This window comes from Aspergillus chevalieri, chromosome 7 (genome assembly GCF_016861735.1).
Source record: "Aspergillus chevalieri M1 DNA, chromosome 7, nearly complete sequence".
Classification (NCBI taxonomy): domain Eukaryota; kingdom Fungi; phylum Ascomycota; class Eurotiomycetes; order Eurotiales; family Aspergillaceae; genus Aspergillus; species Aspergillus chevalieri.
The window spans coordinates 2,683,378-2,710,926 of record NC_057368.1 but is presented as its reverse complement, the minus strand read 5'-3'; the positions used below and the strand labels follow the sequence as shown (position 1 = coordinate 2,710,926).

At 50.0% G+C, this 27,549-nt stretch overlaps 13 protein-coding genes across 13 annotated transcripts; 7 read left to right on the top strand and 6 right to left on the bottom strand.

Moving 5' to 3' along the window:
• Nucleotides 1–410: 410 nt before the first annotated feature.
• Nucleotides 411–1,146, top strand: ACHE_70927A (uncharacterized protein; the record flags this gene model as incomplete). Its single annotated transcript, XM_043283315.1, has 2 exons — nt 411–876; nt 926–1,146. 2 exons carry the CDS (start codon nt 411–413, stop codon nt 1,144–1,146), a joined length of 687 nt encoding a protein of 228 aa, XP_043140606.1.
• Nucleotides 1,147–2,109: 963 nt separating this feature from the next.
• On the top strand, nt 2,110–3,827 carry ACHE_70926A (sugar porter family MFS transporter; the record flags this gene model as incomplete). The annotated part of the gene is made up of 5 exons (XM_043283314.1): nt 2,110–2,134; nt 2,186–2,500; nt 2,553–3,079; nt 3,130–3,420; nt 3,474–3,827. The coding sequence occupies 5 exons, from the start codon at nt 2,110–2,112 to the stop codon at nt 3,825–3,827; spliced, it is 1,512 nt and encodes a 503-aa protein (XP_043140605.1).
• Nucleotides 3,828–7,123: 3,296 nt separating this feature from the next.
• Nucleotides 7,124–8,137, top strand: ACHE_70925A (sugar phosphate isomerase/epimerase family protein; the record flags this gene model as incomplete). The annotated part of the gene is made up of 1 exon (XM_043283313.1): nt 7,124–8,137. The coding sequence occupies one exon, from the start codon at nt 7,124–7,126 to the stop codon at nt 8,135–8,137; it is 1,014 nt and encodes a 337-aa protein (XP_043140604.1).
• A 407-nt stretch (nt 8,138–8,544) lies between these two features.
• On the bottom strand, nt 8,545–9,612 carry ACHE_70924S (Ldh family oxidoreductase; the record flags this gene model as incomplete). Its single annotated transcript, XM_043283312.1, has 1 exon — nt 8,545–9,612. One exon carries the CDS (start codon nt 9,610–9,612, stop codon nt 8,545–8,547), a length of 1,068 nt encoding a protein of 355 aa, XP_043140603.1.
• A 476-nt stretch (nt 9,613–10,088) lies between these two features.
• Nucleotides 10,089–11,605, bottom strand: ACHE_70923S (uncharacterized protein; the record flags this gene model as incomplete). Its single annotated transcript, XM_043283311.1, has 3 exons — nt 10,089–11,036; nt 11,087–11,298; nt 11,350–11,605. 3 exons carry the CDS (start codon nt 11,603–11,605, stop codon nt 10,089–10,091), a joined length of 1,416 nt encoding a protein of 471 aa, XP_043140602.1.
• Nucleotides 11,606–11,966: 361 nt separating this feature from the next.
• ACHE_70922A (SDR family NAD(P)-dependent oxidoreductase) lies at nt 11,967–12,776 on the top strand (the record flags this gene model as incomplete). The annotated part of the gene is made up of 1 exon (XM_043283310.1): nt 11,967–12,776. One exon carries the CDS (start codon nt 11,967–11,969, stop codon nt 12,774–12,776), a length of 810 nt encoding a protein of 269 aa, XP_043140601.1.
• A 1,551-nt stretch (nt 12,777–14,327) lies between these two features.
• ACHE_70921A (uncharacterized protein) lies at nt 14,328–14,549 on the top strand (the record flags this gene model as incomplete). The annotated part of the gene is made up of 1 exon (XM_043283308.1): nt 14,328–14,549. The coding sequence occupies one exon, from the start codon at nt 14,328–14,330 to the stop codon at nt 14,547–14,549; it is 222 nt and encodes a 73-aa protein (XP_043140600.1).
• Nucleotides 14,550–15,192: 643 nt separating this feature from the next.
• ACHE_70920S (SMP-30/gluconolactonase/LRE family protein) lies at nt 15,193–15,714 on the bottom strand (the record flags this gene model as incomplete). Its single annotated transcript, XM_043283307.1, has 1 exon — nt 15,193–15,714. One exon carries the CDS (start codon nt 15,712–15,714, stop codon nt 15,193–15,195), a length of 522 nt encoding a protein of 173 aa, XP_043140599.1.
• A 319-nt stretch (nt 15,715–16,033) lies between these two features.
• On the top strand, nt 16,034–16,520 carry ACHE_70919A (Dabb family protein; the record flags this gene model as incomplete). Its single annotated transcript, XM_043283306.1, has 3 exons — nt 16,034–16,052; nt 16,118–16,346; nt 16,409–16,520. 3 exons carry the CDS (start codon nt 16,034–16,036, stop codon nt 16,518–16,520), a joined length of 360 nt encoding a protein of 119 aa, XP_043140598.1.
• A 97-nt stretch (nt 16,521–16,617) lies between these two features.
• On the bottom strand, nt 16,618–18,903 carry ACHE_70918S (uncharacterized protein; the record flags this gene model as incomplete). Its single annotated transcript, XM_043283305.1, has 4 exons — nt 16,618–17,577; nt 17,625–18,639; nt 18,690–18,775; nt 18,838–18,903. The coding sequence occupies 4 exons, from the start codon at nt 18,901–18,903 to the stop codon at nt 16,618–16,620; spliced, it is 2,127 nt and encodes a 708-aa protein (XP_043140597.1).
• Nucleotides 18,904–19,569: 666 nt separating this feature from the next.
• ACHE_70917S (MBL fold metallo-hydrolase) lies at nt 19,570–20,768 on the bottom strand (the record flags this gene model as incomplete). The annotated part of the gene is made up of 5 exons (XM_043283304.1): nt 19,570–19,986; nt 20,036–20,291; nt 20,345–20,475; nt 20,530–20,560; nt 20,608–20,768. The coding sequence occupies 5 exons, from the start codon at nt 20,766–20,768 to the stop codon at nt 19,570–19,572; spliced, it is 996 nt and encodes a 331-aa protein (XP_043140596.1).
• A 665-nt stretch (nt 20,769–21,433) lies between these two features.
• Nucleotides 21,434–22,624, bottom strand: ACHE_70916S (zinc-binding alcohol dehydrogenase family protein; the record flags this gene model as incomplete). The annotated part of the gene is made up of 4 exons (XM_043283303.1): nt 21,434–21,785; nt 21,848–22,349; nt 22,406–22,473; nt 22,524–22,624. 4 exons carry the CDS (start codon nt 22,622–22,624, stop codon nt 21,434–21,436), a joined length of 1,023 nt encoding a protein of 340 aa, XP_043140595.1.
• A 2,093-nt stretch (nt 22,625–24,717) lies between these two features.
• Nucleotides 24,718–26,495, top strand: ACHE_70915A (uncharacterized protein; the record flags this gene model as incomplete). Its single annotated transcript, XM_043283302.1, has 4 exons — nt 24,718–25,299; nt 25,355–25,554; nt 25,614–26,188; nt 26,263–26,495. The coding sequence occupies 4 exons, from the start codon at nt 24,718–24,720 to the stop codon at nt 26,493–26,495; spliced, it is 1,590 nt and encodes a 529-aa protein (XP_043140594.1).
• Nucleotides 26,496–27,549: the final 1,054 nt, after the last annotated feature.

Here is a 27,549-nt window from a genome sequence, read left to right as displayed (position 1 = left end):
TCAACATGGTGACGGTCGGAATATTGGCAAAATAAATATCGAGAAGGGTAATTTTATTTTTAGGACGACGTTGGTGATGTATGGCAGTGATGCGCGACGTGGCAGCGGTTCTGTGGGTCTGCTGAAGTGGCATCGCATGTCAGATTAAACAACAAGCGAGTTTGACGGTTGAAAGCCAAGGGGCAGCGATGTCATGGGCAGCGTGATAAATGTTGGGCTCATGTTGGTGCCCTGGCGTATAACTACGGAATGCAGCTTACATTCTGATTGAAGTATCCGCACGAGAAAGTCGAGATACATCACACTACGGTAGTTGGTGGCATGCATTACTAGCTCATGCAACCTTGTCCTCATTTCATCGCTCATTACGGTCGACAATCCATCGAATACGCCCATCCAAATCGAACGACATGCCTCTCATTGCCTGTTTCCACGGCGGCGGATCCAACGGCGAGATCTACCGCCAACAATGTGCCCAACTCGAGCGGCTTCTCGAGCCCGAATTCCGCCTTGTATTTTTCGACGCCCCCTTTGAGCGCTCTCCGGGTCCCGGCGTCCTCCCCGCTTTCCGCGACTATGGCCCCTTCCGATCATGGTTTACGCAGGACGATACGGGAACCGAAGTATCCGACGGCAGCGGCTATGACCGAATCGGGCGGGATGGGGTCGAACGGGTGCTGGATCTGATGGAGCGACAGGGAGGCGCAGAGGACTGGGTCGGAGCAATGGGGTTCAGTCAGGGAACGCGAGTTGTCGGCGGATTGCTCCGCGACCAACAGCGGCGAGAAATTCTGGGCGAAACAGGCAGGATCCGATTAGCATTTGGAGTGTTTTGCATGGGAGGGGGTGCACCGATGGAGGCAGAGAGTGGTCATCGTAAGTCGCTTTTTCCTCGAAGGTTGCACAGAAAAACTAACAAAGGAAGGCACCAACGCGTCGGATCCGTTCGATTCCATTACCCTGCCCACGCTACATGTTCATGGGCTGCGCGATCCGTTTTTGCACCTGGGTGTTCAGCAGACCGAAACATATTTCAACCCGCAGAGCCGGACGGTGCTCGAGGTGGACTATCACCATGCCATGCCGTGGGTTCGGAGCGAAGTGCAGCAGTTGGCGAGCATGATTCGGTCGTTGTACTGCCCATAATTTCTTGACGATGCAGAGGACACGGTCGACTGCTCTGAAAGTCAAGGCGGGTTAGTAGTCGGTCCGATTAGCGAGACGACGGATCTTTCAGAGGTCACCGTAGCCATGCCTAGATGGATTATCACAACGGTAATTAGACGGTCAATACCATCCTTTTCGAGTAATCTTGAATTCCTCTATCGCTATAGCCTCGTGCAGTCTGGATTCCCGATTTTTCGATACCCCGATGTTTCATGATATTCTGACACTGCATACCGCTTTCCGCACTAGTTTTCTCCAAGTATAGGACTGTCGACAACCTTGTCGTACCTATATTGACTGCGACGCAGTCCGTGTGGCTAAAGTCCGGTGTTCTACGTACTCCGTACAATATCGCCAACAAGGGGGGATGAATCAATCACACGACTCGACTTCACTTCGTATACGCGATAGCATTCCCGAGCCCTTCCATTCCAAGTAAGCGAACTTGGTCAGCCGGCCGGTGTCTATCTACACCGATATGAACTGGCAACCTTCCAAAATGTATGCCCGGGAGTGGAAAATTGGAATGCTCCCTCGCACCATTTCTCTGCTTTCTGTGGTCTCCAATAGATAATACGGGCCTACGAATTGTCCATCGTACGGTACTCCGAACGGAAGCACATGGCTATGGGCGAAACCAGAGCAATTGACAGTCGGGCGAATTTTCGGCCTTTACCCCCGCGGTTAATTTATTTGACATTCGGCTGCACGTCGAGGAAATACTCGATTGGCGCATTCGGTTAATTCCAATCAGCCGGAATACGGTGCAAATAACCGACTGGTCCCGGATCATCGTCTTGTTTTTACCCCAGGCCTTGATACGCTTCTCCACGGCCCAGACCCCACAGCACCTCCGCATTGCGATACAGCCTAACCGAGTGGCACGACTGACTTTATATATCTCGATTCTCATCGCGACAGAGAAGATGCCGAGCAGCAGTCATGTATCGAATTTCCAACATCTACGGTACGTCTGCCGTTTCTTTGCGTCCGAAAATGTATCGCTGACGCTTCACAGTCCTGGCGGCCTTTGGCACCATTGGCGGTGCCTTGTTCGGTTTTGATGTCAGCTCGATGAGTGCTTGGATTGGGGCCGACCAGTATCTGGAGTACTTTGATCATCCCGACTCGAATTTGCAAGGCGGTATCACGGCGTCTATGTCGGCCGGATCGTTTGCTGGAGCTATTGCGGCCGGATTCATCTCTGATTATCTGGGTCGTCGGTTGGCCTTGATGATAGCATCGGTGGTTTGGATCATTGGCGCGGTGATCCAATGCAGCACGCACAGCGTGGCCCAGTTGGTCGCTGGTAGAGTCATTAGCGGATTGGCAGGTTGTTCCACGGTCCTTCCCAGCGAAACCAATTGTTAATGCTAATCGATTAGTCGGTGTGACGTCCTCGCAGGTTTGTGTCTACCTGGCCGAACTGGCCCCAGCGAGGATTCGCGGTCGGGTTGTGGGAATCCAACAATGGGCAATCGAATGGGGCATCTTAATCATGTACCTCATCGCGTACGGCTGCTCGGTGTCCGTGGCAGGTCCTGCGGCCTTCCGGATTTGCTGGGGCGTACAGGCCGTTCCTGGCTTGATTCTTGGCCTGGCACTGATCTTCTTCCCTGAATCGCCGCGATGGCTTGCCGGGAAAGAACGTTGGGAAGAATGCTTGGATACGCTGGCTTTGATTCACGGTAATGGCGATCGCAACCATCCGATGGTACAAGCAGAATTCGAGGAGGTACAAGAAGCCGCGCGCGTGGCGCACGAGTCGCAGGATATTTCGATACTGGCTCTATTTGGGCCGCGTATCTGGCAGCGGACAGTGTGCGGAATCAGTGTGCAAGTATGGCAACAACTGTTGGGAGGAAATGTTGCCATGTACTACGTCGTCTATATTTTCCAAATGGCCGATATGGTACGTGTATTTGAAATTGGTCCTGCGACCCAGCTAACACGAAGTAATAGGGTGGCAACCAATCCTTAACCTCGTCCATCATCCAATATGTCATTTTCCTGGTGACAACTGGTGTCGTGCTGCCATTTATCGATAAAGCCGGTCGTCGCATGTTGCTTCTTTCCGGGTCGATCTTGTGCATGGCGCTACATTTTGCCATCGCCGGTACGATGGCAACGTACGGACATTACGCTGACTCGGTGAACGGTAACGAGAACCTGCGTTGGGTGATTGCCGGCGCACCGGGCAAGGGTGTTATTGCCTGTAGTTACATCTTCACTGGAATTTACGGCTTGACATGGGTAAGTTTCAAACAGAATTACGGGGTTTATGAGATACTGACTCCGTTCCTCAGGCTCCGACGGCTTGGATTTACTCATCCGAGATATTCCCTCTCAAATATCGTGCCAAAGGCGTCGGGCTTTCTGCTGCGGGCAATTGGATTTTCAACTTCGCATTGGCGTACTTTGTGGCGCCGGCGTTCACCAACATCCAATGGAAGACATATATTATCTTCGGGGTGTTCTGCACCGTGATGACGCTTCATGTGTTTTTCCTGTATCCGGAAACGGCGCAACGGTCGCTTGAAGAGATTGATTATATGTTCGATACGGGTGTCAAGGCGTGGAAATCGCACGATATGCAGGTTCCTCAGCGTGAACAGGATGTGAAGAAGACGGAAGATGTTGTACATGATGAGCGTGTTTAGCCCTGTCTTTAGATGTATAGCGTTGCGTGGATTATCATATTGCTGCGAATTTGAAGTGTTTGTCGATTATTGTACCCTCGATGTCCACCCTCAGAGCTAGGATCAGGTCCAGGAGTCGGTAGGGAAACCGGAACGCAGCTTGTTATAATTGACTTGGTCTTGCGGGAATTGACTGCCAGGTACGTAGCATTTACTGCTTTGGGTAAACGAGCCCTAGTCATATCCATTCGTCACTTTATACTGTCTTTCACTCGCCCTCCAACCTGCTTTCATCGCCTTCTGGACAAACAATTTCGGTAATCCACATGACCTGTCTCAGGCTCCAGGTTATCACAACGTGCGTACTCGTGTAAATCGCAAACTGACTCGTATTACATTTGCAAAAATCTGGTAAGGGATCACGCAACGATCTTGCATACTGGAGGAAATTTCAATGCACGAACATCACAATGATGGTCATCATGTCATTTATTTTGGCGTGGTGACCACGTGGGGGGCATTACGAGTCAATGAAGTCAATGACCGAGGCGTGTATCAACATGATAGGTACTGTCCGCGTTATCCAAATACCATGCTTGTTGACCGCATGCAATTTCCTCGTCCTCTGTCCGCCGTCTGCAACTATCCTACTCGCCTGCCTGTTGACGAATATAATAAATGCTCGATTCACTGGTGGGAACAGCACGAACAAGCCTAGCTTCCTTTCCCAACTCGCCGAGCCAAGGCGCAGCCTTGGTTCTGTTTCCAACCATTAACAGGCTATGAGAAAAATCTAATGCATGGTAATCGTATTCCCTGAATCGGACATGTGATTGGACGAAAAGAGTAACTAAAGAATAACTTCTTCCGTGGAAGGAACTCACGGCTTAACTTGAAGGAGAATGCAGATAAAAACAGCATCCGTATAAAGCGAGCATGCTCTGACTTGATTTTCGGAGCTATTATGCACTACTGGCCGACTGTCCGCTGAAAAAGCCGGTGTCTACTGACATGGTCATGTTTTCGTTCGTTAACGAATCCGAATCCGAATCCGAACGAAGCGATGTGGGCGTAGGCACGCCAGGCCCTTCTGATATTTTGTTCAATTATGATGATTCGTCTAACCCCACACATATGATCCTTTCAAAATATCATTGCCGAATATTCCCAACGATCCAGCCGGTCGTATAATCCACGTTAAGACCAAATCACAAAGGTGTGTGCATGTCACACAAATATTCATACGGATGCCAGGGTGCCGCGACAAATCTGGTTTGCTTGCTGAAAAAGTGGCAGTTGTGGCGTTAGATAATTACACACATGAAATACAGCAATTAATAAGAGAATGGCACGCTGTTACCTAACAATTAGTTATACAGATGTTAACGTTGAATTCTAGCAATTTTTGACTGCGTTTGTTATGCATTTGGGATGATTACTTGAGCAAGGGCATTTGTCACCAGATGCGCTCTTCAGTGAACCCAGAATTTATTATCCAGTAAATAGAGACTCCTCTTGAACTCATTCTCATAGAAGTGTCAGAGTCTCAGTGGACTATTCAGTGTATGCAAGTACTCAGCCAATTGATTGTATAAACGACTATAACCACTATCCTGTATCGCATTGCAGGTGGACAGACTTCAAAGCCGGAAGCGACACAGGTGGCCAATCCGAAGTGAATAGTGATATAACCTCTCGCAAGTCTCCTGTTTGCAAACCATCCATGACACCGATGGAGCCCCAACCTTTCTCCCAGGTTCTCTTTGAGTGGATCGCCTTTTCTGACTGCTGCTCTATCTCAATAATCAACCCTCCGAAGTTGCAAAGTTCGATGCTAACGCCAGATCAAGGACGACGGCACTCACGCCGTACAAAATGATGGGCTCGATAATTGTCTTTGTATTGAAAACGGCTATCTTGTAGATGGGATGACATTTGTCTTCATCCAGGGCAATGAATTTGCGACTCAATGTCTCGCCGATTGTCATCAAGGTAAGTCCACGCTGGTCAGTTGGGATTCATCTGCCACCAAATTAGAACGTAGCTGCGAGCGGGTCTGCGCCGACACATTCTTTGGAAGATGTATCTTTTCATAACGATGTTCTGTTCTGCCTTTTGTTCAAATTCGAGACAAAAGCATGATGAAGCAGGTAATCAACCTCGAGATTCACAATGAAAGCCCAGATCAATTGCTGAGTATCCTGGCAATAAGAGGAGCGGAACACGGTACCGAATGGATAATCAGTCAAGGATTGAGGCGCAATCCCAAAAGAATGGTCTGTCTTAACATTCTCCACGGAGCTCATAATCAAATCCTCGCCCCCCCCCCCCGCAGGTCCTATAGGTTAACACCCTGGAAGTTGGTTTTGTTGAATGCTGCAACTTGTTAGAAGATGTTTCCTTGTATGCGGATTCCCTGTGGCCGTGTTTTAGATCCCATGCATGCTCTGAAAGCTGAAACTAGCTTCATGCGTAATGACCTCGATACATGATACTGACTGGGTTCTCGGAACATGAATCCCGAAGTCGTTTTATCGCAACCCGTATCGATTCTTTGGGGACTCTGATGCCTCCGGTTGATCTATACGTGTTGTAGGGAGGATTTGATATTGCAATCGAACGTAAGGGTGAACCGGGAGCATTTCCGCCGGATATATATATCATGATCATATCGACATTGATTCTCTGACCAATTCGTAAAATGAACCGGTAACCAGGGTCCCTTAAAGCTCCGTATTCAGGACGTCTCGTAATCAGAAAAACATTTGGACAAGTTGTTGTACAATAATATTGTAGCACGATTCACTCCAAGCTGATACGTCTATATATCTGTTTCTCCTTCGGCTCTAAAGTTATCCTCATAGCCGAATGGCTGAACCCATAATCACGTAGCCCCGTATGCGTATGTTTGAACCCGCCATATACCGTATTCTGTAAACTCTGCCACCGACTGTTGCCATACCAAAGACGTTGCGGGCCATTTTGCTGTTCGGTCGTCATTTTTTCGACTACTTCTGGTGTGGTTGTTGTCGCCGTCGTTGTCGTCGTTTTTTTTGGGGGGGGGGGGGGAAACCCTCCCTTCTTTTTGCGCCCCGGAAGAACAACTTACACTATGCTGAACACAACGAAGAGCAAAATGCTGAATCGCTTCCACTGATGCAGAAGCGCATCGTAGACTTGCTTCAAGGCATCGACATCAAGTGATTTGGAGAAATGGAACACGACGCGACTGGAATCCATTTTCCGAGTAACTTCACGGTATAAGTAGTGCAGCCCAGCGGCACTGTACTCCTAAAGGTAAATTGCTTCCCAAATACATGATGACACGCTTCTCAAATAGGTTGGCCATTAGCACTTCGTCCTTGGGGCTGCATCCCTCCCACACCTTGGACCAGAAGATTCAAGCGGCTGCCCAACATGGCTTCGAGGGTATCGAAATCGTCTACGGAGACTTGAAGATATACAGCGACCGCAACAACCTGTCTGTGGCCGCCGGTGCCGAGCACATCCGTCGGGCGTGCGAGAATCACCGGCTTGCGATCATCGCGTTGGTTCCTTTCGAGAACTACGAGGGCAGTAAATCGCCGCTTCGGGATCGATTGACCATCGCGGGCCACTGGATCAACATCGCGCGTATACTCCGAGCAGCCTACATCCAGGTACCATCGCAGTACAATCGCGATTGTCTCGGCGATGAGATCTTGATCGTTTCGGAATTGCAGCAATTGGCAGACCTCGCCAGCGCCGCAGCACCTGTTATCTCGATCGCATACGAGCCGATGTCATGGGGAATCCACTATCCGACCTGGGAATCCTCGCTCCGACTGGCGGAACTCGTGAACCGAGACAATTTCGGGATTTGTCTCGATAGCTTCCATGTCGCGACCAAGCTGTGGGCAAGCCCCTTTGAGCCTTCGGGACAGTATCCCAACGGCGCCCGTGATCTCGCCGAGTCTCTACATCGGTCAATCACGCAAATCCCCATGGACAAGCTTTTCTACGTGCAACTATCTGACGGTGAGCGATTCGATCCGCCCTTCTCGAAAGCGCATCCTTGGTATATCGAGGGCGAGGCGCCTGAGTTTACCTGGTCCAAACATGCTCGACCGTTTCCGCTGGAGACCGAACTGGGCGGATACCTGCCCTTGGGCAAAATAGTGCAGGCGTGGCTTATCGACAAAAACTACACTGGCTGGGTGTCTCTGGAGACTTTTGACCGGCGGATGCGCGATGAGAATTTTAGTCCAGAAACAGCGGCAGCCCGAGGCCAGGATTCGTGGCGTAAACTTCAGGCGTTGCCATTTGGATCGGGAAATAACAGCAAAATCTAATGGCAAAGATTCTCTTACATAGAAAATGAACTACGTTGAGTATTCACTGTCATTTTCTCACCATCTCCCGGTATACGACTCGATAAATGTAGCACGATCGGTCAGCAAGGTCATGACAAGCCAGCATCTGTATACCGGCGTGAGTGATCTACCAATCCACGATAATTGAATACGAAAGCTTACCTGGACAAATTTGGGTAACGGTTATTTGATAAGAATCATGTCGGGTAAGTGTAGAAAACTGGGCGTTTCGTCCGAGCTCGTGACCAATTCCCTACAACGATCGTGTACGATACGGCCAACTTAACAAACTTGGATGGAACGGAATCTCATAACCACCAAGGGAATTGTATATTTTTGACATGCATACATCACGATTTGAACTACGAAACAGCCAAACGAGCAAATCAATCGTGCTGCAACTTTCCAACTCCCACCGCTTCAGCTTCCTTGTTCAAACTCGCAATCTCGGTTTCCGTGAAAGGGATTCCTTGTGCCAGGCGCGTATCTTGTGTGATCTGCTCAATCTCCCCGGGATAATAGATTCGATCCACCCCCTCCATCTTCTCGCACCCGATAACTCGCTGGTACAGGTAATCCATCCGCTCCTTGAACTCGTCCATGCTCATAAACAGGTCCGGCTTAATTGCGACGAGGAAATGCCCGACATCTGCAGGCTTCGAAGGATCATACGGATTGGTAACATGTCCCGCAAATGCAGATCCAGAGAGCACGCCGGAGAATACATCCATCATGATCGAAAGTGCGGATCCCTTGGGTCCACCCATTGGAAGCATAACTCCCTGCAGCGCCTTGGCCGGGTCATCGGTACGCTTTCCTTCTGCATCCAAAGCCCAGTCCTCGGGGATCTTCTCACCCCGGCGCAGAGCCTTGTAGATCTTCCCACGAGCAGCGATAGACGGAGCCATATCGAGGATGAAGGGACGCTCCTTGCCCGCTGGCGCACCACAGGCAATGGGCGAAACACCCATGAGCTTCGACTGACCGCCCCAAACCGGCAACGCCGGGGACGAATTCGTAAACACCAGCGACAGCATCCCCGCATCGATTGCCTGCTGAACCACCCATGCTGACATGCCAAAGTGATTCGAGTGCTTGATGGAGACCATGCCAATACCGAACTTGGCCGCCATCTCGATAGCGCGTTGCATGCCCATGTGCGCTGCGGTGAAGCCGAATCCGTTTTGCCCGTCGACCAGGGCTACGACGGGAGTGATTTGCTGAAGTTGCGGCGATGCAGAGGCGTCGAGGACTTTTTGGCGAATTCGCTCCATGTAGGATGGGATTCGATTCGAGCCGTGGGTGTCGACGCCGCGAAGATCGGCTTGCACGAGGCAGTCGGCGACGATAGTGGCATTGTCACTGGGGACGCCATTTCCAACCAGCACGTCGTGCACGAACGTTTTGAGATCAGAAGGCCTGATGTGGTAAATTGGGGACGACGACTCGGTCATTTTGATATACTGAAGAGTTGATGTTTTTTTTTTTTTTTTAAGAAATCCACAACTCGATCGCGTATGGGTGTCTTATACGATTGAGGGGCATGTTCGGCTGCTATCCGTGTGGGCGGGAGAATCCCGCGCTCTTGCCGATGTTAAAACGCACGTATCGGACTGGACGAAATTGGTACATCGTTGGCCCAGTGAAGTGTAATAAATGTACAAAAATCTGTATTTCTGATGACAATAATATCAACTACTCAAGCTACGCCCATCGCCGTCAGAAAGTCGAAATCTGCCCCCTCATGGGCCTGGTTGACAGTCCGTTCGTACAAGCCCCGGTATCCTTTTCTTGTCTGTCGTTCTTTCCATGATTGACTCGTGTCTACAATCTCCCGTCGACGTTGTTCGATCCTGGCCTGAAGCTCTTCATCGCTGATGTCCACGCGTAGAACCCTCTTCTCGGCATCGAACACAATCAAGTCGCCGGATCAAATGATTCCAAATGGCGACCCCGGAATCGCAGACTCAGGCGAAATGTGCAGAACAATTGTCTCTCCCGCCGTACCAGACATACGCCCATCCGAGATGCGTAGCATATCCGCGACTCTCCGAGCAGCCAGTTTGCGCGGGATAGGTATCATGCCCGCCTCCGGCATTCCCGGATGGCCGATGGGCCCGATGCCCTTGAGAACGAGGACCGAATCTGCCGTGACATCGAGGTCAGAATCATCAAGACGCGAAGCCAAGTCACTTGAGTTCTCAAAGACCACCGCGGGCCCCGTGTGACGAAGGAGTCGCTTGTCTTTCGAGGCAGAGGCCTTCATCACGGCGCCGTTAGGGGCAATATTTCCTTCGACAACGATGAGGGACGAGGACACATGCAAGGGATCGGACAAGGTTCGGATGATGCTCAATGAGTACTCGAAGTCACGGAAAGCATTTCGGTCCAGGAACTCGCCGAGTGTCTCTCCGGTGATGGTTTTCGCAGAGAGATGAAGAAGTGGCCGTAGACGATGTAAAAGACACAGCATGCCGCCTGCATTGTGGAAGTCGTTCATGTAGTTGTCGCCGCTAGGTTTCAAGTCGACGAGAAGCGGAGTCCGACGGCCGACGTCGTCCAACGTGTTAAGATTGATCAAGCCCTTGACGCCCGGATGACGGTTAACAATGGCAATCAGATGTACCATAGCATTCGTAGAGCCGCCGATGGCCTGGAGAACGATCGCCGCATTGTAGAACGATTCAGCAGACAAGATAGTCTGTGGTGTTCTCCGGTTCTGAGCAGCAGCAACAGCATTTGCACCAGTCTGCTCAGCGATGCGAATCCTGGCGGCAGACACAGCAGGTGCAAACGCACCCTGCACAGGAATAAGTCCAAGAGCAGCCGTGATACAAGCCATTGTACTAGCGGTGCCCATCACTCCGCAGGTTCCGATCTATGTTCTATGAGTACGTAATGTATTATCTGGGGCAGGATAATACGCACCGTAGGAGCGAGTTCTTCATTGATGGCCGCTATCTCCTCCATGTCAATGGTTCCTGCTCGGTAGGATGCCCAATTGTTCCTACAGTCGGTACAGGCCCCGATTCGTTTTCCTCGATGACTGCCTGGCATCATGGGGCCGGTGAGAAGAGGAAGCACGGGTCTATTTGCAGAGATTCCTCCCATAATTTGCGCAGGAACAGTCTTGTCACAACCTATTTCAGATCAGTCATGCTTGTCTACTGTATCAACGTACGCAAACGTACCTCCGATCATAATACAAGCATCCACAGGCTGTGCGCGAATCATCTCCTCCGTATCCATACTCATCAGATTTCGCAGAAACATGCTCGTCGGGTGTGAGAATCCCTCGTGCAAGCTGATGGTCGGGAAATCGATTGCTATACCGCCCTTCAAGTGGATGCCTCGTTTGGCAGCCTCCAGCAATTGATTGGCGTTCCCATGGCAAGGATTGAAGCCAGACGCCGTGTTGATAATGCCGATAATGGGACGAGAGAGCATCTTCCGAATAACCAAGCGCCTTGATGAAGACCTTGCGCAAAAACAACGAAAAATGCGTATCTCCGTAGGAGGTCAGTCCTTGTCGCAGCCCGGAGGTTGAGGCAATGGGTTTCTGGAGATCGTAATCCTGGTTCAGCTCGCTGGTCATCATCGTGTCGTACGAGCGAAGTATGAAACGTGTGTACCTTTTCGTAATCAAAGCCTCCGAAAGAAAGATCTCCGGGTTTTGAATCGCATTCGTTATCCGGATACACGGGGCTCGTTCCGCACCAAGACGGAGGCGCCCCGAGCGCACGACAACTTAAAACGATGACCGAGGCTCACAGAAAGACACCAAAACAATGCAGAGAAGACAAACACAATGTTCAATTTGCAAGGCAAAGTCGTCCTCATTACCGGTCTCGGCCAAACCAGCGACGAAGGCTGGGGCATTGGAGCAGCCATTGCCACGCTCTTCGCTCGTCAAGGAGCCTCCATTTACGGTGGAAATCGCTCTCTCGAGTCCGCGGAAAGAACGAAGCGTCGCATCGAAGAGGAAGGTGGTATTTGCGATGTTCTCTCGACAGATGTTACCGATTCGGCATCCGTGAAAGCTCTCGTCGACAGATGTCTCCAGAAGCACGGACGTATCGATATCTTAGTCAACAACGTTGGTCGCTCGGAGCCTGGATGCCCAGCCACAATGGCAGAGGACGTATGGCACTCTCAAGTCGACATCAACCTCAATAGCGTGTACCTCACGTGCCACCACGTGCTCCCGATCATGGAACGACAAGAGTCTGGAGGCGCAATTGTCAACATTGCCAGCATCGCTGGTCTGCGCTACATCGGAAAGCCCCAAGTCGCGTATTCTGCAACCAAAGCCGCCATCATGCAGTTTACCAAAGCCACGGCCGTTATATACGCGGCTAGAAGAGTTCGACTGAACACGGTGGTCCCCGGACTGATCTACACACCGTATACCCAGGACCTTGCGAAGCGGTATGCCCCCGGAGGAGACGAGGAGGCGTATATGAAGAAGCGTGATGAACAGGTGCCAATGGGCCGGATGGGAGATGCATGGGATGTAGCCAATGCTGCGCTGTTTCTGGCGTCTGACGAAGCTATGTATGTTACTGGGCAGAAGATTGTGGTAGATGGAGGTATAACTTCCTCAACAGGCCGTGTTTAAATCTCATTTTCTGTATGTATCCTACTATAGTCGCAATTTTGATGCGCTGCACTTGCAGAATTGCGCAATACGGTCCAGTAAGCAAATCAGTTGAATGGCAAGCATCCGTCGGAACAACCGAGCACGAAAACTTAGGGAGGAAAGGGAGTCAAAAACCAGCAGGATAGACTTGCCAGGTGACTCGTGTCAATCTTCAATTGACTAAAATATATAACAATGTCGTGTCGCCTATCATCTTTGGTTACCTTCTATCAGTATTCCCAGAGATTCAAATTATTCTCACGATGCGTCCCAAGCTCCAGATTCTTTACCTTTCGCAAATCTTCCTTGTCGTCGCACCTGCCTCTATTCTGTACGGCTATAACCAGGCCGGGCTTTCGGCCCTACTAGACCTCCCCGACGTCGTTCGTTACTTTCCCCAGGTCGACACTATCAACACCACGGGGACTGAGGAGGCACGAAACTCAACCATAAAAGGGTTGGTCAATGCCTGCTTGCAACTAAGGGGCCTTGTGGGTGCTCTGTCCTGTTTGGCAATGGGAGGCGCTTTTGGTTGTCGAAAGAGCATCTTACTTGCGGATTTACTCGCACTGATTGGTCAGATCCTTCAATTTCAGCGTTCACCCTGGTGCAGTTTATTGTTGGGCGGGTCTTTCTGGGTTTTGGGATAGGCCAGTTAAGCGTCACGTTGCCTGTGTGGCAATCAGAAAGCCCATCGGCTGGTAAGCGAGGTCGCCAGGTCATTGTAGCTGGTATCTTTATTTGCGTCGGTTTTGCCAGTTCCAGTCGGATCAACTTCGGCCTCGGCAAGGTCTCCTTTCAGCCCATTCAATGGCGGGTACCTTTGGCTATCCCCATATTGTTCTCACTGGTTATCTTTATATCGATCTTCGCCCTCCCGGAGTCACCTCGCTGGTTGGTTCAGTGGAACCAAATCGAAAGCGCAATATACACACTTTCCCGGCTCAATGGGCTGCCCAGAGACAACGAGCATGTTTGATCTGAAATCTCTCGGGTCCAGTGGTCTTTTGAGGCCGTCCAGGGGCCCTCGCTTCGGGATATATCCGCGACTGGTGATCAATCGCGACTTGCATACCGGCTAGTACTTTGTATCGTGCTGCAAACCCTTCAGCAGCTAGTTGGCGGAAACTTGATCTCGATCTACACTACGGCAATTTTCGAGGATAATTTGCACCCCCAGGGCGACCTTCACCAAATTCTCGCAGCTACCATTCTCACATGGAAGCTCCTTTGCCCATTCATCGCCTTCGCCACCATCGACTATCTGGGACGGCGTGTGGTCTTTATCGTCAGCGGAACGGGGATGTCACTATGCATGGTAGTGATGGCCGTTGCGACGAGCTTTCCTGCTTCAAACACACTGCCTCGATAGTTGCCGCGGTATTCATCTTTATGTTCAATTTGTGTTATCCTATCGGTTTCTTGGGTGGCAATTTCCTCTACACAGCGGAAATTGCACCTGTACATCTTCGCATTGCCATGTCGTCCATATCGACGGTCAATCACTGGCTATGGAGCTTTATCATTACCATGATAACGCCTGTTGCGCTGTCTAGTATTGGCTGGAAATACTACATTGTCTTTGCTGTTCTATTTGCCAGTGTCCCCTTGGTTGTTATTCCCTTCTTTCCAGAGACAATGAACCGCAACCTAGAACTGATCGACTTCGTCTTCAGAGAAGCTGCAACAATCTGGGATATCGTTCCGATGGCTCGGTCTCTCCCTAAGGGTGATTCTCGAACAGAGGTTTAATCGTCTGGTGTAAAGGATGTTGAGATTGGTCGGGTCGAACAGAGGGAAGTTGCTTAACTCATCGGTAATGAATTTAGATTGGTCTCTTGTGCGAAATGTCTATGTATTTTTAGTCATGGCAAAACGGAAAGGGTTCACCGTATGTAATAGTTCGCTTACAGGGATATCTGATATGTTCAGAAAAAAATTCAAGCATTCACTATATGTGATCCGTATACATGTTTATCTACAAACATCCAGCACAATGCCAGTCAAGCCTCAAGATAGACCCTGTCTCGCTCTCCACAATATACAGTACACTTGATCCTTCTCCAGCAAGTTGGTCGTCCCCGTTCCTTTCGAGCTTCGAATCTCCTCACCAGGTCTCCATTTGCCCGATGTACGAATGTCGTTCCGAGAGTCGAATGCACAACGAAGATATCTCCCTCTGCATCTAAAGCCATTCCACCTGGTCCTCCAATACCAAAGGAACTCGAAAACCGGCCAACTCGCTGCACAGATCCATCGGCGTAGAAAGGCACATGCCAGACAGAATTGTCGCGAGTCATGGCCACAACAGCGCTGACCTGTCACGACTGAGGACAAGGCCATTGGGCGAAGACCCATACGTGAGGATATGGTCGAGCTTGCCGTCGAGATGAAGTCAATAGACCCTACCGGTTGGATCATAGAGGTCTGTCATTCCCTGATCGGTAAATAATATAGTATCGTGGTCACTGAAAACCAGATCATTGGGTCCTTTGGGTCGTTCACCGTGATAGGAAGAGGCGAGCGTTTTGAGTTCTCTAGTTTCGGGATCGAGAGACAGGATGCCATGCTTGAAGTCGGCGATCACGATGGTTCGGGAAATTGGAATCCATGCCGTCCCGTTCGGTTCGCCGTCATATTCAATGACCAAAGAGCATTCGGCCTTAACGGGGTTAATTGAGAAGATGCGTCCGTAGGGAATATCGGTCACAAAGAGCAGAGCGACGGTAGACACGTATACAGGTCCCTCGAGGAAGGAGTCGAGGGGTCGGCCGCGTTTCTGGTTTTGCGAATGTCCTGACGTTTCTGGGCGCCGAAACTGTGCAGGAAGAGATGTCCATCGTTCAGCAGCAATATTAGCATATTCCGAACTTGCCATATTGTGCGTTGAATGTTTTACGGCGAAAAGAGAAGTCATCGATGGCAGCCCATATATCCACTGTATACAAACTTTCTGGCGCCCCCAGTGCAACCTGATTTCCCCGGCTACTCGGTTATCTCCAAATTGTCGAAATATGCACGAAAAATGAGATTTCAGGCTCGGTAGTAGCGATTCCCTAGAGATGCGCAGTCATATTTGGTTCTCGGCAGTTATCCGTGACCGCGGAGTTTCCGCACCTGGCGCGCTTGCGTCCCGTTGAACCGACACCGAGGTGGTTTATAGGGAAAGGAGGGAAAGGCACCAGACACCGACTTTCCCCTCACATACATTGTACATGACAAATTAAGATATCACCATGACTCTTATCCACATTGGTAAGTCAGGACTGCTTGCCCTTGTGTTAACGAAAGTTGATGCTAATCGACCCTCGATTTACCAGTTCTCTTCAAATTCCGACCCGACGTGACCCACGAACACAAACAAACTTTCGTTGCCGAACTGAAGAAGCTGAAATCCCTCTCTTGCGTCAAAGCTGGACGTTTAGTCGTCGGGGGGCCATCAGTCACCGATCCTATCGAACGGAGTAAAGGCTTCGAGATCGCCTTGGTTAGCTACCACGAAGGCAGGGAGGCGTTAGCAGCATATCAAGCGAGCGACGAACACCATAGGTATGACAATGCATTTGGTCTGTTAGGATTGATGCTGGGACTAACGAGGCTTTCATTTGTAGGGTCACGAGCACTTACATGTTTCCGTACAAGGACGATCTGATGCGCTTTGATTTCGAGGTCGATCAGGAAGACGAGCATATGTTTTCTTTTCCCGTTTTGAACTCGACTTGAATCGATAGTTTAAAAAGGGCCGAGGATAGATTACATGATAGATTACAACATTATGCGTATATTTGCGTCGTAGAAGATAATGCATTTCGACTGCGAATCAATGAAAAAATTCCCACATAAGGCCATCGATATCCGGCATACCACTCCAATCTTGAAAATCGCCTTGTAGAAAGTCGTCGAATAAATTGATATAATCATGTGTACCAGCCGTACTTTCGGTGTAATCGAGCTGCTGATGAATATTCGAACCAACTTGTCCATAATCGGCGTTCTCCCGGCCGATATCACGATGAACTTCAGTTGAGGATGAAGAAGCATGAGTACTACCAAGGTGAGGCCGCATTCTGTTAGCTATCGGTGAAGATCTCGAAGTGGTCGCTTGGTCATTGCCCAGAAGTCTTTGAAGGGTGACATTAGAGAACTCGTCAACACAGTCGCGTGCTCGGTTTGCTTCGGTCCAATATTCTCCAATACTGCTCAGAATGTTTTGCGACGTATTGAAGTCGGCTGCAAGCTCATTCACACGGCATTTTGCAGCTGTCGACGGCACCTTCCAAATACAATACAGCATAACAAAGGTGCTTAGGAGAATAGAATGGACGACCAGCCGATTGTAGAGAAGACTTCCGGAACGGTAGAGCTCTCCAAAGCCACGCAGCAGATCGACAGCATGGTGGAAACATAGATCGAATGATTCTTCTGGCGGATGCGGAATGGCTGGACTCGGCCTTAACAATAAGATCATGATCTCATGATATCTAATCTTACAAAGTTGAGCCATTCTGTCACAATCCCTGCCTGATCGCTGCGGTATTTGACAAAGCCAATCTTGCAGCGAATGGATCATATCCCGTTGCCACGAAAAGATATCCTTAATCGGAGGATATGCATATGCGGGCGTGTCACGAGAGATACTGTGCATGATGTACTTGATTTCTGAATTCATTCGGGCGAGCTTGAATAAATGAATCGAGTAGGAAAGTGGTGAGGGCTGTATATGCTGCGACTGGGGGTCATTTGCAACGATCAGGTCGGAATCTGCAATATCAAATGGAAACTATACACGTGAGCTTGTGTCATTAAATGTCGCTCGCGAAAACTTACTCGCAATTCACAAGCTTCATCGCGTACCCCAATTGGTCGACCCATCATCGTGCATATGACGCGGTCAAATGTGTATGCAACCCAAAAGACACGGGTTCTCATCTCCTGTTCCAGAACAGAAATTGAGAACGCTGACGACGCGCGGACATCACGTTGCAGGCCGAGGTCAATCACGCTTGCGAGGCATTGGTAGTTAAGATTCCATATGTTGAGACTGCAAGATGGATTGTGCAACGCATATACCATTAGGAGAAGAAGGCTCTGCAGGCCGGTCACAGAGCCATCGCCACAAGTATGCTCCACATAATCCATCGCTGCAGAGTAATAACCTTCCACGGGAAGATGGACCTTGTACTGGCGCGACAGATCCAAAGCAGCGACAGCCAAGACCATGAAAACCTGGAAGAGGTCTGAAGGCCTGTTTTCTTGGGACGAGTAAAGACGTCCAATGGCGTCCATGTGAGAAGGTTCGTGTAAGAATGGATACATCAGATGAATAGTTTGAAAGTATCTCGTAGAAAGCTCAATGGCATTTTCTTTTCTAGGAGGCAATGTCGCTGGTGAGTTCAATAGCTCGGCGGATAAGCTCGAGGACCCTGCCACGCTCGCTACTGATCCTTGCCGATTCTTTCGGCGGTCTGGCCTGCATAATATGCGCCTCGCGAAGAAATACCCACTTGAAGGTCCAATATAGCATGGGCCGCCACCTGATGAGAGGGATACTAGACCGATTTCATGCCCTTGTTGCGGTTCGTCGTTGACTGTTCGTGGAATTGCCGCGGTCGAGGGTTCTCGGTACGGTTCATGAGCCATAGTGACATGATCGGTCCGCGACTGTTGACCTTGGGGCGGACTTTGTGCAAATCCAGAATCGACTTCGCTGTAACTGCTTGGAACAGCTGTTTGTGGCTGTTCCGCTGACACCCTAGGAGCCGAACTCAGATCGACCTCGGGGCAATTTTCTTTGAGCAAAGACTCCAACCATCTCGCCCTGTTCTCCAAATTCGCCAGATAACTAATGGATAATTAGTAAAAGCAAAAGCAACAACCTTCCGGAACACTGACAGACGATGAACCTCCTGCTTCCCATCATTCACGCAATCAACTCCCGCCTTTTGACAGGATCCGCAAGAAGGCAAATTGCCATCACACTGTCCAAAGCAAAAATCAGTCATATTATCTAGATGAGCATGAGTCAATTGGAGTAGCGTACGCGAATTTTCCTACGTTGGCACCTTCGACAAGCGACCCGATTTCGGACCCGCCGAGGCGAATCCATAATTGATAAGGCACAGTCAAGAATGATGGTAAAGTAGGTATCTAAAATATTTCAATAGCTGTCAAAAGGAATCGTAGCCTTTCTTCGTGGTTAGTTGTGCATCGAACTCGCTCGCAGACGATGAAAGGAGACCTAGCGGGGTTTTCCCGTTCCGACCTCCGTCTGCACACGTGACTCTGATTTCGATAATGAATATTTCCTATGTCGCTAATGGATGCACTGTGTAGCAGATGAGAGTTTACACTGATCCAGGCATGGACTCTCCTTTAATTGCAGTTGCTGTATGGAATGTCACTCATTCCACCTGCCGCAGATTCGATTCCGAATGGGAAAAATTTAGGGCTTTGTGCGGATTCCTGACTACCACCTCGGAAAAATGGGAGGATTTGCTTGAGAGAATCAACATTGGAATAATGATACATAACTAGCGGCATGGAAATATTTATATCTCAATGTTGACGGCCCAGGTAATGCCAATGTCCCATTGGAGGTGTCTGAACTCGATTTCGTTCTGATACGTTGATGGCATGAAGAAGTAACAGTACCCAATAGATACGTCCTGTATCCCTAATAAACCCAGCCATTTGCAGCTGTCACTAAGGGGTTCAAGAGACTAAAATATTGCGCAAACAACACTCACGGGAGCTTTAAATGATGCCCTCTATGTTACGACCTAACACAAAACTGATACTTTTCCCCTCGATCTAAATACACCACGCCACCACCTAGTCCTTCCTGCTGAACGAGCTTCTGAAAATCCTCCAACGGACTCGCGAACACCTCATAATCATCATAATGAATTGGAATTGTCACGTCCGGCTTTATCAACCGCAACAATTCAATCCCCTGCTTGGCATCCATGGTCACCATCACAGCCAGAGGGGACATCTTTGGTGATGGCACTGTCGTTCCGCCGAGATGAACGAGCATCAGATCAATGGGGTGATCGGGATAATGTTCAGGAATTTCCTTGAGGTCGTTGACCATCAATGTATCGCCGGAGATATAGATGCGGTAGCCTGTGTGGAATGTGTCGTTCGTTTCGTATCCCAGTTCGACCATCCAGCCGTTTGTTGGGGGGATCTAGCCTAAGTTATTATTGTCGAGCGTTCTGAGTGGGAGGCGGACATACAGCGGAAACGTATTCATTTATTTTCTCTATTGGACCAGCGACATGCTTTCCAGGCATACCGGTGACTCGAATTCGGGGTTGCTTTTGCACCGTTTCCTCTTTGACATTGACCATGAGTTGCTGAAATGGCTCCAGGTCGTGGACATTTGAAAACGAATCGTCTCCCTTGGATGACAGTGCCTTTTTGGCGTGGCTGGTACTGACGATGGGTAGATCACGACGGAGACTCGCTTCGACCTTTTGATCGAAATGGTCACTTTATAAACACGTTAGTCGGGTACGTCCATGAACAGGATGGTGAGAACTCACGCGTGGTAATGCGACAGAAGAACGAGGTCGATCCGGGGGAGGTCATGCAGATCCACCGATGGGTTAGTTCGACGAGCGCTAGAAACACCAGGGCCGAGATGGACGTGATCGCCGGCATGAAGAAAGTTAGGCTGTATTCATATCAGTATCCTGTATACTCCGGACTGACTTCGGGTAAAACTTACATCGGTCAGAACTCGGATTCCCTCCCATTCTCTACCTAATTAGCACCTGATCAAGATATTCAAGACATTTACACTAACAAGATTGTCGTTGCAGTCCCAACGAAATAAACGGAAGCATTCTCGCCACCAGCCTTGGACGGATGCTGTTTCGCGTCTTTAGCAACGGGGAGATGCGCCGGCGGATTGGCGTTGTCCCTCGTCGGAGGTTTCGTGCTAGTCGGGTTTATCGTAATCGACATTCCGTATCTCACTTTGAATTCAATATTATATAGATAGTCACTGGAGCCGGTTCTCTGCCTGTGGAAAAGGTGTTTTGAAGTATTCGAGACAATGTGTGCATGACGTCATTGTTATTACCCTGGTATGAAATCAGCCCTTGCCTCCCACTCGAGCACCTCTGCTGCCTCAGCAGGGTATCCTGACTTATCTGTCACCAGGAGAGCTTAATCTGATCCGTATGTTGTTGAGAGTTTCGTCAACATGGCTTTCACTTGGTCCGGCTTGGGTTCGTTGCTCATCCTCGAGGCGGTTATTGTCGCTTCATGTACCGTATGAAGAAGACCTCTCAGGCGTTAATGTGGAGTATGTTGGGGACGCAGATCCATGGAGGGACATAGCAAAGAACCTACATTTTTACGAAATGAAGAAATTTATCTTAGCGAAAGAATCAATTCCCCGGGAGCTACTAACAGGGGAGGGAGTGAGTTTTAACGAACATCTTCAACCGGAAGAAGCTTATCTTGGTATGAGTTTCGATGGGAAGCCATTTCCGTAGTGTGTATGCTTCTGTAAGTCAGGGTAGATCAAGTTGCCCTGTCCTTCTGAATAGGATCGTATCTGCACATTGCACGAAATGTGCGTTGTATATACATCGTAGCAGACTGCACAGCATGTGTACTGAGCATTAAAATTCCAAAGCTACCTTTCCCTTCGCCTTTCCCGACTGAATGATATTATGCGCTTCCTTCAAGCGATCCAACGTCAGCTCCAACCTCGTCCCAAGATGACATTCAATTTGTCCCGAATCAATCAGCCGCGCGAGCTCCTCGAGTATATGATGATGAGATTCGATATCAACATGGTGGTAGGGCTTGGTCCCGAGCAGACACCAGATGAAAGACATCGACTTGGACAAGAAATCGGTGCCGTACATATTCACTTGGCCCTGGACGATAGAGCAGACTTTACCGAAGGGGGCGCAGAGCTTGCCACAGGTAGACATGTATTGGTCTGTCGAGGACGTGATGAAGATGTATCTGTTTGTCTGCGTAAGCGCGTAGTACAATACCTCGGTTTGTTTTTGTACAGGGAAGCTTACTTGAGTGGTACGTCAAGGTCGAGTTTTGCAATCTGCGCCGGAATATCATCTCGATGATTCACGACGTGAGTTGCTCCCATTTGTTTGGTAAATTCAGTCGTCTCCGGCCGTGAGGCAGTGGTAATAACATAAGGTAAGTCGAGGACAGTACGTGCAATCTGGCTAGCAACAGCACCCACCCCGCCAGCGCCGTTGATAATCAGTAGCGCGGCTTTCTCGCCCCCTGTGATCTCCAGTCGTTCGATTAACGCCTCGTACGCTGTAATATACGTCAGAGGCATTGCCGCAGATTCCGCGAAGTCAAGTGTGTTGGGTTTATGTCCGACGCTTCGTTCGTCCACGAGCTGGTATTCCGCATTCGAGCCCTGTCGAATCGGACTTCCAGAGTAGAAGACTTCGTCTCCTACCTCGAACAAGGAGCATTTGCATCCTGTCTGCTCTACTACGCCAGCTGCATCGTAGCCGCAAATCTGGAATGGCCGAGGGACGTGGTCGTAGTAATCTGCGGGTCACTAGTGAGTGGTATGTTGGATATCTGTCTAGGTGTGGGAGGCGAACTGGGATAGTCATCGTAAGTTCCGTTTCGAACCTTTGTGTCCACTGGGTTCACGGAGACAGCCTTGATCCTGTCCCTTGTCAGCTGAAAGCCCGGAGAGCGAAGTATACGCAGACCTACCGGACTAATAAGTCTCGAGGAGACGGGTCGGAGGGTTTTGGTAGCTCCTTTTCGCAAAGATTCTCAATTGGACCGTATTTATCAACGCCGAATGCCTTCATCTTTCCTATGTACACGATGATACTGCTCACTGGCGACTGCTTCGTACGAGATAGCTTCTCTGTCTACTCTGTCTATGGCATGACATCATGCGAATGTAATTATCTTCTATACCTGTTTATTGAAGACTCACAAGTATTCTGGAATATAGGTCTACTCCGTACAATCAAGGGCAACTCCGTACGAAGATGGCTGCTCTGCACTGTAGATGATACGAATCCGACATCAGGGTGTATACCTCAGCACCGAACGGGTAATGACCGACTGGTTGCATGCTTTGAGGCAAAACTGGAGTTAGAAGTTTTGTACTGCTCTGTACTCTTTACATTCAGAAAAATGAAGCCGATACATAAGCAGGGATTGCCGCCAGGCGTGAGTCGTGGTGTTCCTTCGGATAGCCTCAAGGTTTCCTATTCGGGTAATTGTGGCAAGTCGACGACGCCACACACTCAAGACATCGCACGAAGTAATCACTCGGTATGCTGGACTACTACAGGCACTTCTTGGTCCAGTGGAATGTCAGCGCCAATCATATGCGTCTGGTTACGGACAGTCGATGGAGCAGTGCGGGCTCCACGAAAATCATAAAGTCGATCCAGCAGAAACAGCGAGAGATCCTGAAAATTTTTCCTTCGTTGAATTTTTTCTATTACCGAGATCGACTCTTACCGTAGGTATCTACGACGAGGGAATTGTTTCGTGCGAACAAGATTCCCCTCCTCCGAACGCGCTCAAACAGAGTTCGAGGACCGCCGAACTAACGGTGGACGCAATTCCAACTCAGGGGGCGTGACTCGATCCGTGTTACAGTTTCCCTGTCAGAGATCTCGGGACAAAACAACGCGTAAATGACAACAGTATCGGCTTGATAACACCATGCGCAGAGATTCCAAACGGAAACGCCGTCAGCGAATGCCATACGTATGCACTCGGGGTCCTTCGATTCAGCCCGTGTCGGTAGTCCGTACTTTGTACAAACAACTGCAGCGTCATTTCCCGTCCGAATTCAGAACCCGGTTCTGATAGGCTCTCGCGATGATAGCGTCTTAATCAACCATTGGATTGCGTGAAAATCATGGACACTAACGAAGCCAAGAAGGATGGCCCGTGATAAGCGCACTGCACGATGCGGTCATGATGGAGCGTAGATACGAGCGCCGTGCATGGTGCATAATTGCCGCTGTTCGCCACGAATTCGTACTCGAAGACCAGAATCTGTGCTACGGAGTACGCTGAACTCGTATGGGACTCCGTACATAGTCGTACGTATTCGTACTCTGTACTCTGTATGGCCATTGAGAATTTTTGACCCGAGATGAGGCCGACTTCGGGTCGACGGAATGGACCGGACTATCTCCGAGCTAGTCCAAATTGGGCTAGTAATGGTTCCGAAAGATTCTGCCGACCGGAACAAATCTTTGTCCGCCGCCGCGGCTGCTCGCTCGGCACGTGCGGCAAAACTCAACATCGCACGTACATACTATGAGCACGGTAATTCGTCATGGAAAGTCGGTCAGAGCACGTATGGTACTGAATTTTTTTTTTCCCGCTATCCACTGTGCCGTACTCTGTAGAAACGTAGTATTGTTTTAAGTCTCCGTATGTTACTCCGTACTCGCACGGCCAACCCGGCGGCTCCGTCGGCGGTCGGCGAGGCTGCCTAAACAGGAATCGCGGTATTTACGTGATATCTCATAGAGGTACGCCGAGTGATAACCAATCAGTGGCGGCAAATCGTGGGGACGTGCCTGTGGAAGATGTGGGGCAGCACCATGTGGGTGCGGTGGGGTGCCCTAAACAGGAGCCCTAACGCTAGTCTGTAAGTGGAAACGGTCAGGTGCGTGCTGCCTGCGCCGTATGTATAGGCCGCTTCTTTCTTCTACGTCCGTTGTTTTGACTTCTTTTTTCCTTTTCTGTTGCCACACCTCTCCTCCCTATCTCTCCTCTTGGTCTTGTTGTCTGTCGTTATCGGTATCCATCTCGATTCGCGCGCTTCTCTCTCTCTCTCTCTCTCTCTCTCTCTCTCTCTCTCTGTGTTCTTCCGAATCCATTGCACGGCAACTTGTAACCAGGTCTGCCTGCAGGATATCCGATCATGGCCGACGCTGTGATGGCTGAATCGCAGGGACATGGCGGCCACGCGTCCGCTGATTCTAACCTCGAGAACTTAGGATACGTCCCTGAGCTGTCGCGTAACCGTTCAACATGGCAGGTGATGTTTATGAGCTTCATCATGGCCTCCGTGCCTTACACCATCTCGACCACCATGACCTACACCATGACCGGAGGCGGTCCATCGAACATGATCTGGGGTTGGGTGACCATTTGTTTGTTCATGTTGTGTCTCGGTGCCTCGCTCGCTGAAATCACGTCCGTCTTTCCCACCGCCGGCGGTGTTTACTACCAGACTTTCGCCCTCTCGCCCCCCTGGTGCCGTCGCGTAATGGCTTGGATCTGTGGCTGGTGCTATTTCGCCGGCCAGGTTACCATCACGCTTTCCGTCAACTTTGGAACGACCCTCTTCTTCATCGAGGCGCTGAACCTTTTCAAGTACGCGGACGGCACAGGATTCACCGAAAACTTCGAGGCCTGGCAGACCTACCTGATCTTCCTCGGTATCACACTGTTCACGCACATCCTTCCCTCCATTGGAAACAAGTGGTTGACCTACGTTGAGGTATGTTTACTTTGCGGCGCTGGCCTCTCGAAAATCGTGACTAACTTATATACAGTTGTTCGCTGTCTTCTGGGTTATCGGAGGTATTATCGCCACCATCGTTACCATCCTTGTTGTCGCCGATCACGGAAGACGCCCTGGTCGCTGGGTTTTCGGTGGTTTCGAGCCGCACTCGGGTTGGCCCGATGGTTGGTCTTTCTGTATCGGTTTGCTTCAATGCGCTTACAGTTTGTCGGCTACGGGAATGGTCACATCGTGAGTTTTGTTTTTTTTTTTTTTTTTTAGTTTTTTCTAGGCGATGCTAACTCGTACAGTATGTGCGAAGAGGTTCGTCGTCCCGCTGTCCAAGTCCCGAATGCCATCGTTGGCGCCGTCGTCATGAACATGGTCGCCGGTCTTACCTACATGATCCCCATTGCGTTCGTTCTCCCGGATACTAGCATGCTGTCGGAATTGAGCAACCCCATACCCACCATCTTCCTCTACGCGACTGGAAACCAGGTTGGTGCGTTCTGTCTGTGCATACCCATTATCATCTTGGGTATTTGCAGTGGCATTACCTGTGTGACCTCCACCTCCCGATGCACCTGGGCTTTTGCTCGTGACCGTGCCGTTCCGGGTTCGAGATGGCTCAAGATCGTCAACAAGCGCCTGGAAATCCCCTTCAACGCCTTGCTTCTGGGAATGGTTATCGAGCTGCTTCTCGGATTGATCTACTTCGGTTCGTCCGCAGCCTTCAGTGCATTCTCGGGTGTGGGTGTGATCTTCTTGACCCTTAGTTACACACTTCCAGTGGCTTGCTCCTTCTTCCTCCGCGGTCGCAAGGACCTCAAGTACGCCAGCTACCACCTTGGAAAGCTCGGTGTGCTTTGCAACGTGGTCTCTATCTGTAAGTACCCTTGGTCCCCTCCGCGGGCTCGTCTATCTCAAGGCGACATGTCTAATGCGGCTGACCCTTTACAGCGTGGTGTCTTCTGGCCATTCCACTCTTCTGCATGCCCACTGCGATCCCCGTCTCCCGTGATAGCATGAACTATGCCGTAGTTGTCTTCGTGGGTATCATCATCATCTCCGCTGTTTGGTACATCATCTCGGGACACAAGAACTACAAAGGCCCGCCCTCCGAAGGGCTCCACATCGACTCCGGAGAGTCCCAAGAAAAGTTCGAGCCTAACAAGATTCCCCCGCCGCAGTAAGCCCACAACACCTTTTCCCTTGGCTCTCTTGCCCTTTCTCTCGCTTCCCACGCCCTTCTCCGTCCGACTGGTCGACTTGCCCCCATTCGCTTTTTTTTTTTTTTTTTTTTGGCATAAAACCCGACACACCGGACGATATCTCGACCTTTATACCATCCTTTCTCCCTCCCTAAAAAGGTCATCGACATTCCACCAACATCCGACCTTCGGTGATGTTGGATCGACCAGCACCCGGGTGCGACAATTATGACCAAGTCCATAGCGGCGGCCCGCGTAAGGACAACTTGCCCCAACGCAACCTAGTAACCCCATTGGCGCGTAAGAACCAAGAGCCCCAACAACTCTTGATAATCCGCCATGCGGGAATGCAAAAAACCTCGCTTGTATATAGCTACTGTTTGCTATATGGCGTTTTCGCGGCTATTGTCGGGTTATCTTATCCATGTACATAATCATCTACGCGCATTACTTATTGGATAATTAAGATTCTGAGATCTTGATCATGGATGGTGTTGTGTCGTAGGTCGTGCTGCGTAGCGTCGCCAATCTTTCTACACGTCCACTTTGTCATGAGAAATGCTTACGAAGACCGCAGACATCGGCACAGCAAAATCTACCATAATGTTGAAGTGAACGTTTTTCTGACTGCTCTCGTTCCCGATTGCCGTTTCTGGTACTCCGATGATGAAATCGTACGCACACATACGTGCGAATGAGCTTTGACTACGAGTAAAGCAAAATACCTCATACACCGATATGTTTCCGACAGATCTACGGTGTACCCGGACAGACTTTCTCCGCACATACGCCATGCAGTTGGGGTCCTCCGTACTCCGATATAAACTCGTGCTCTGCACGATTTGCAAGATCGTCTCGCTTGAGCCATACTTTCCACTCTGTCGGTGAATTAGGGACGGCTTGTCTTACGCTGTTTGGCGGCTTGCATGTGCGACGTGACGGCGTGCATGCTTGTACATGCAGGTGCATGGACTCGGCCAGTCACGCGGCGGTCTCGAACAGAGATAAGATTCTGGGATTCATGAAGGCTATTGGG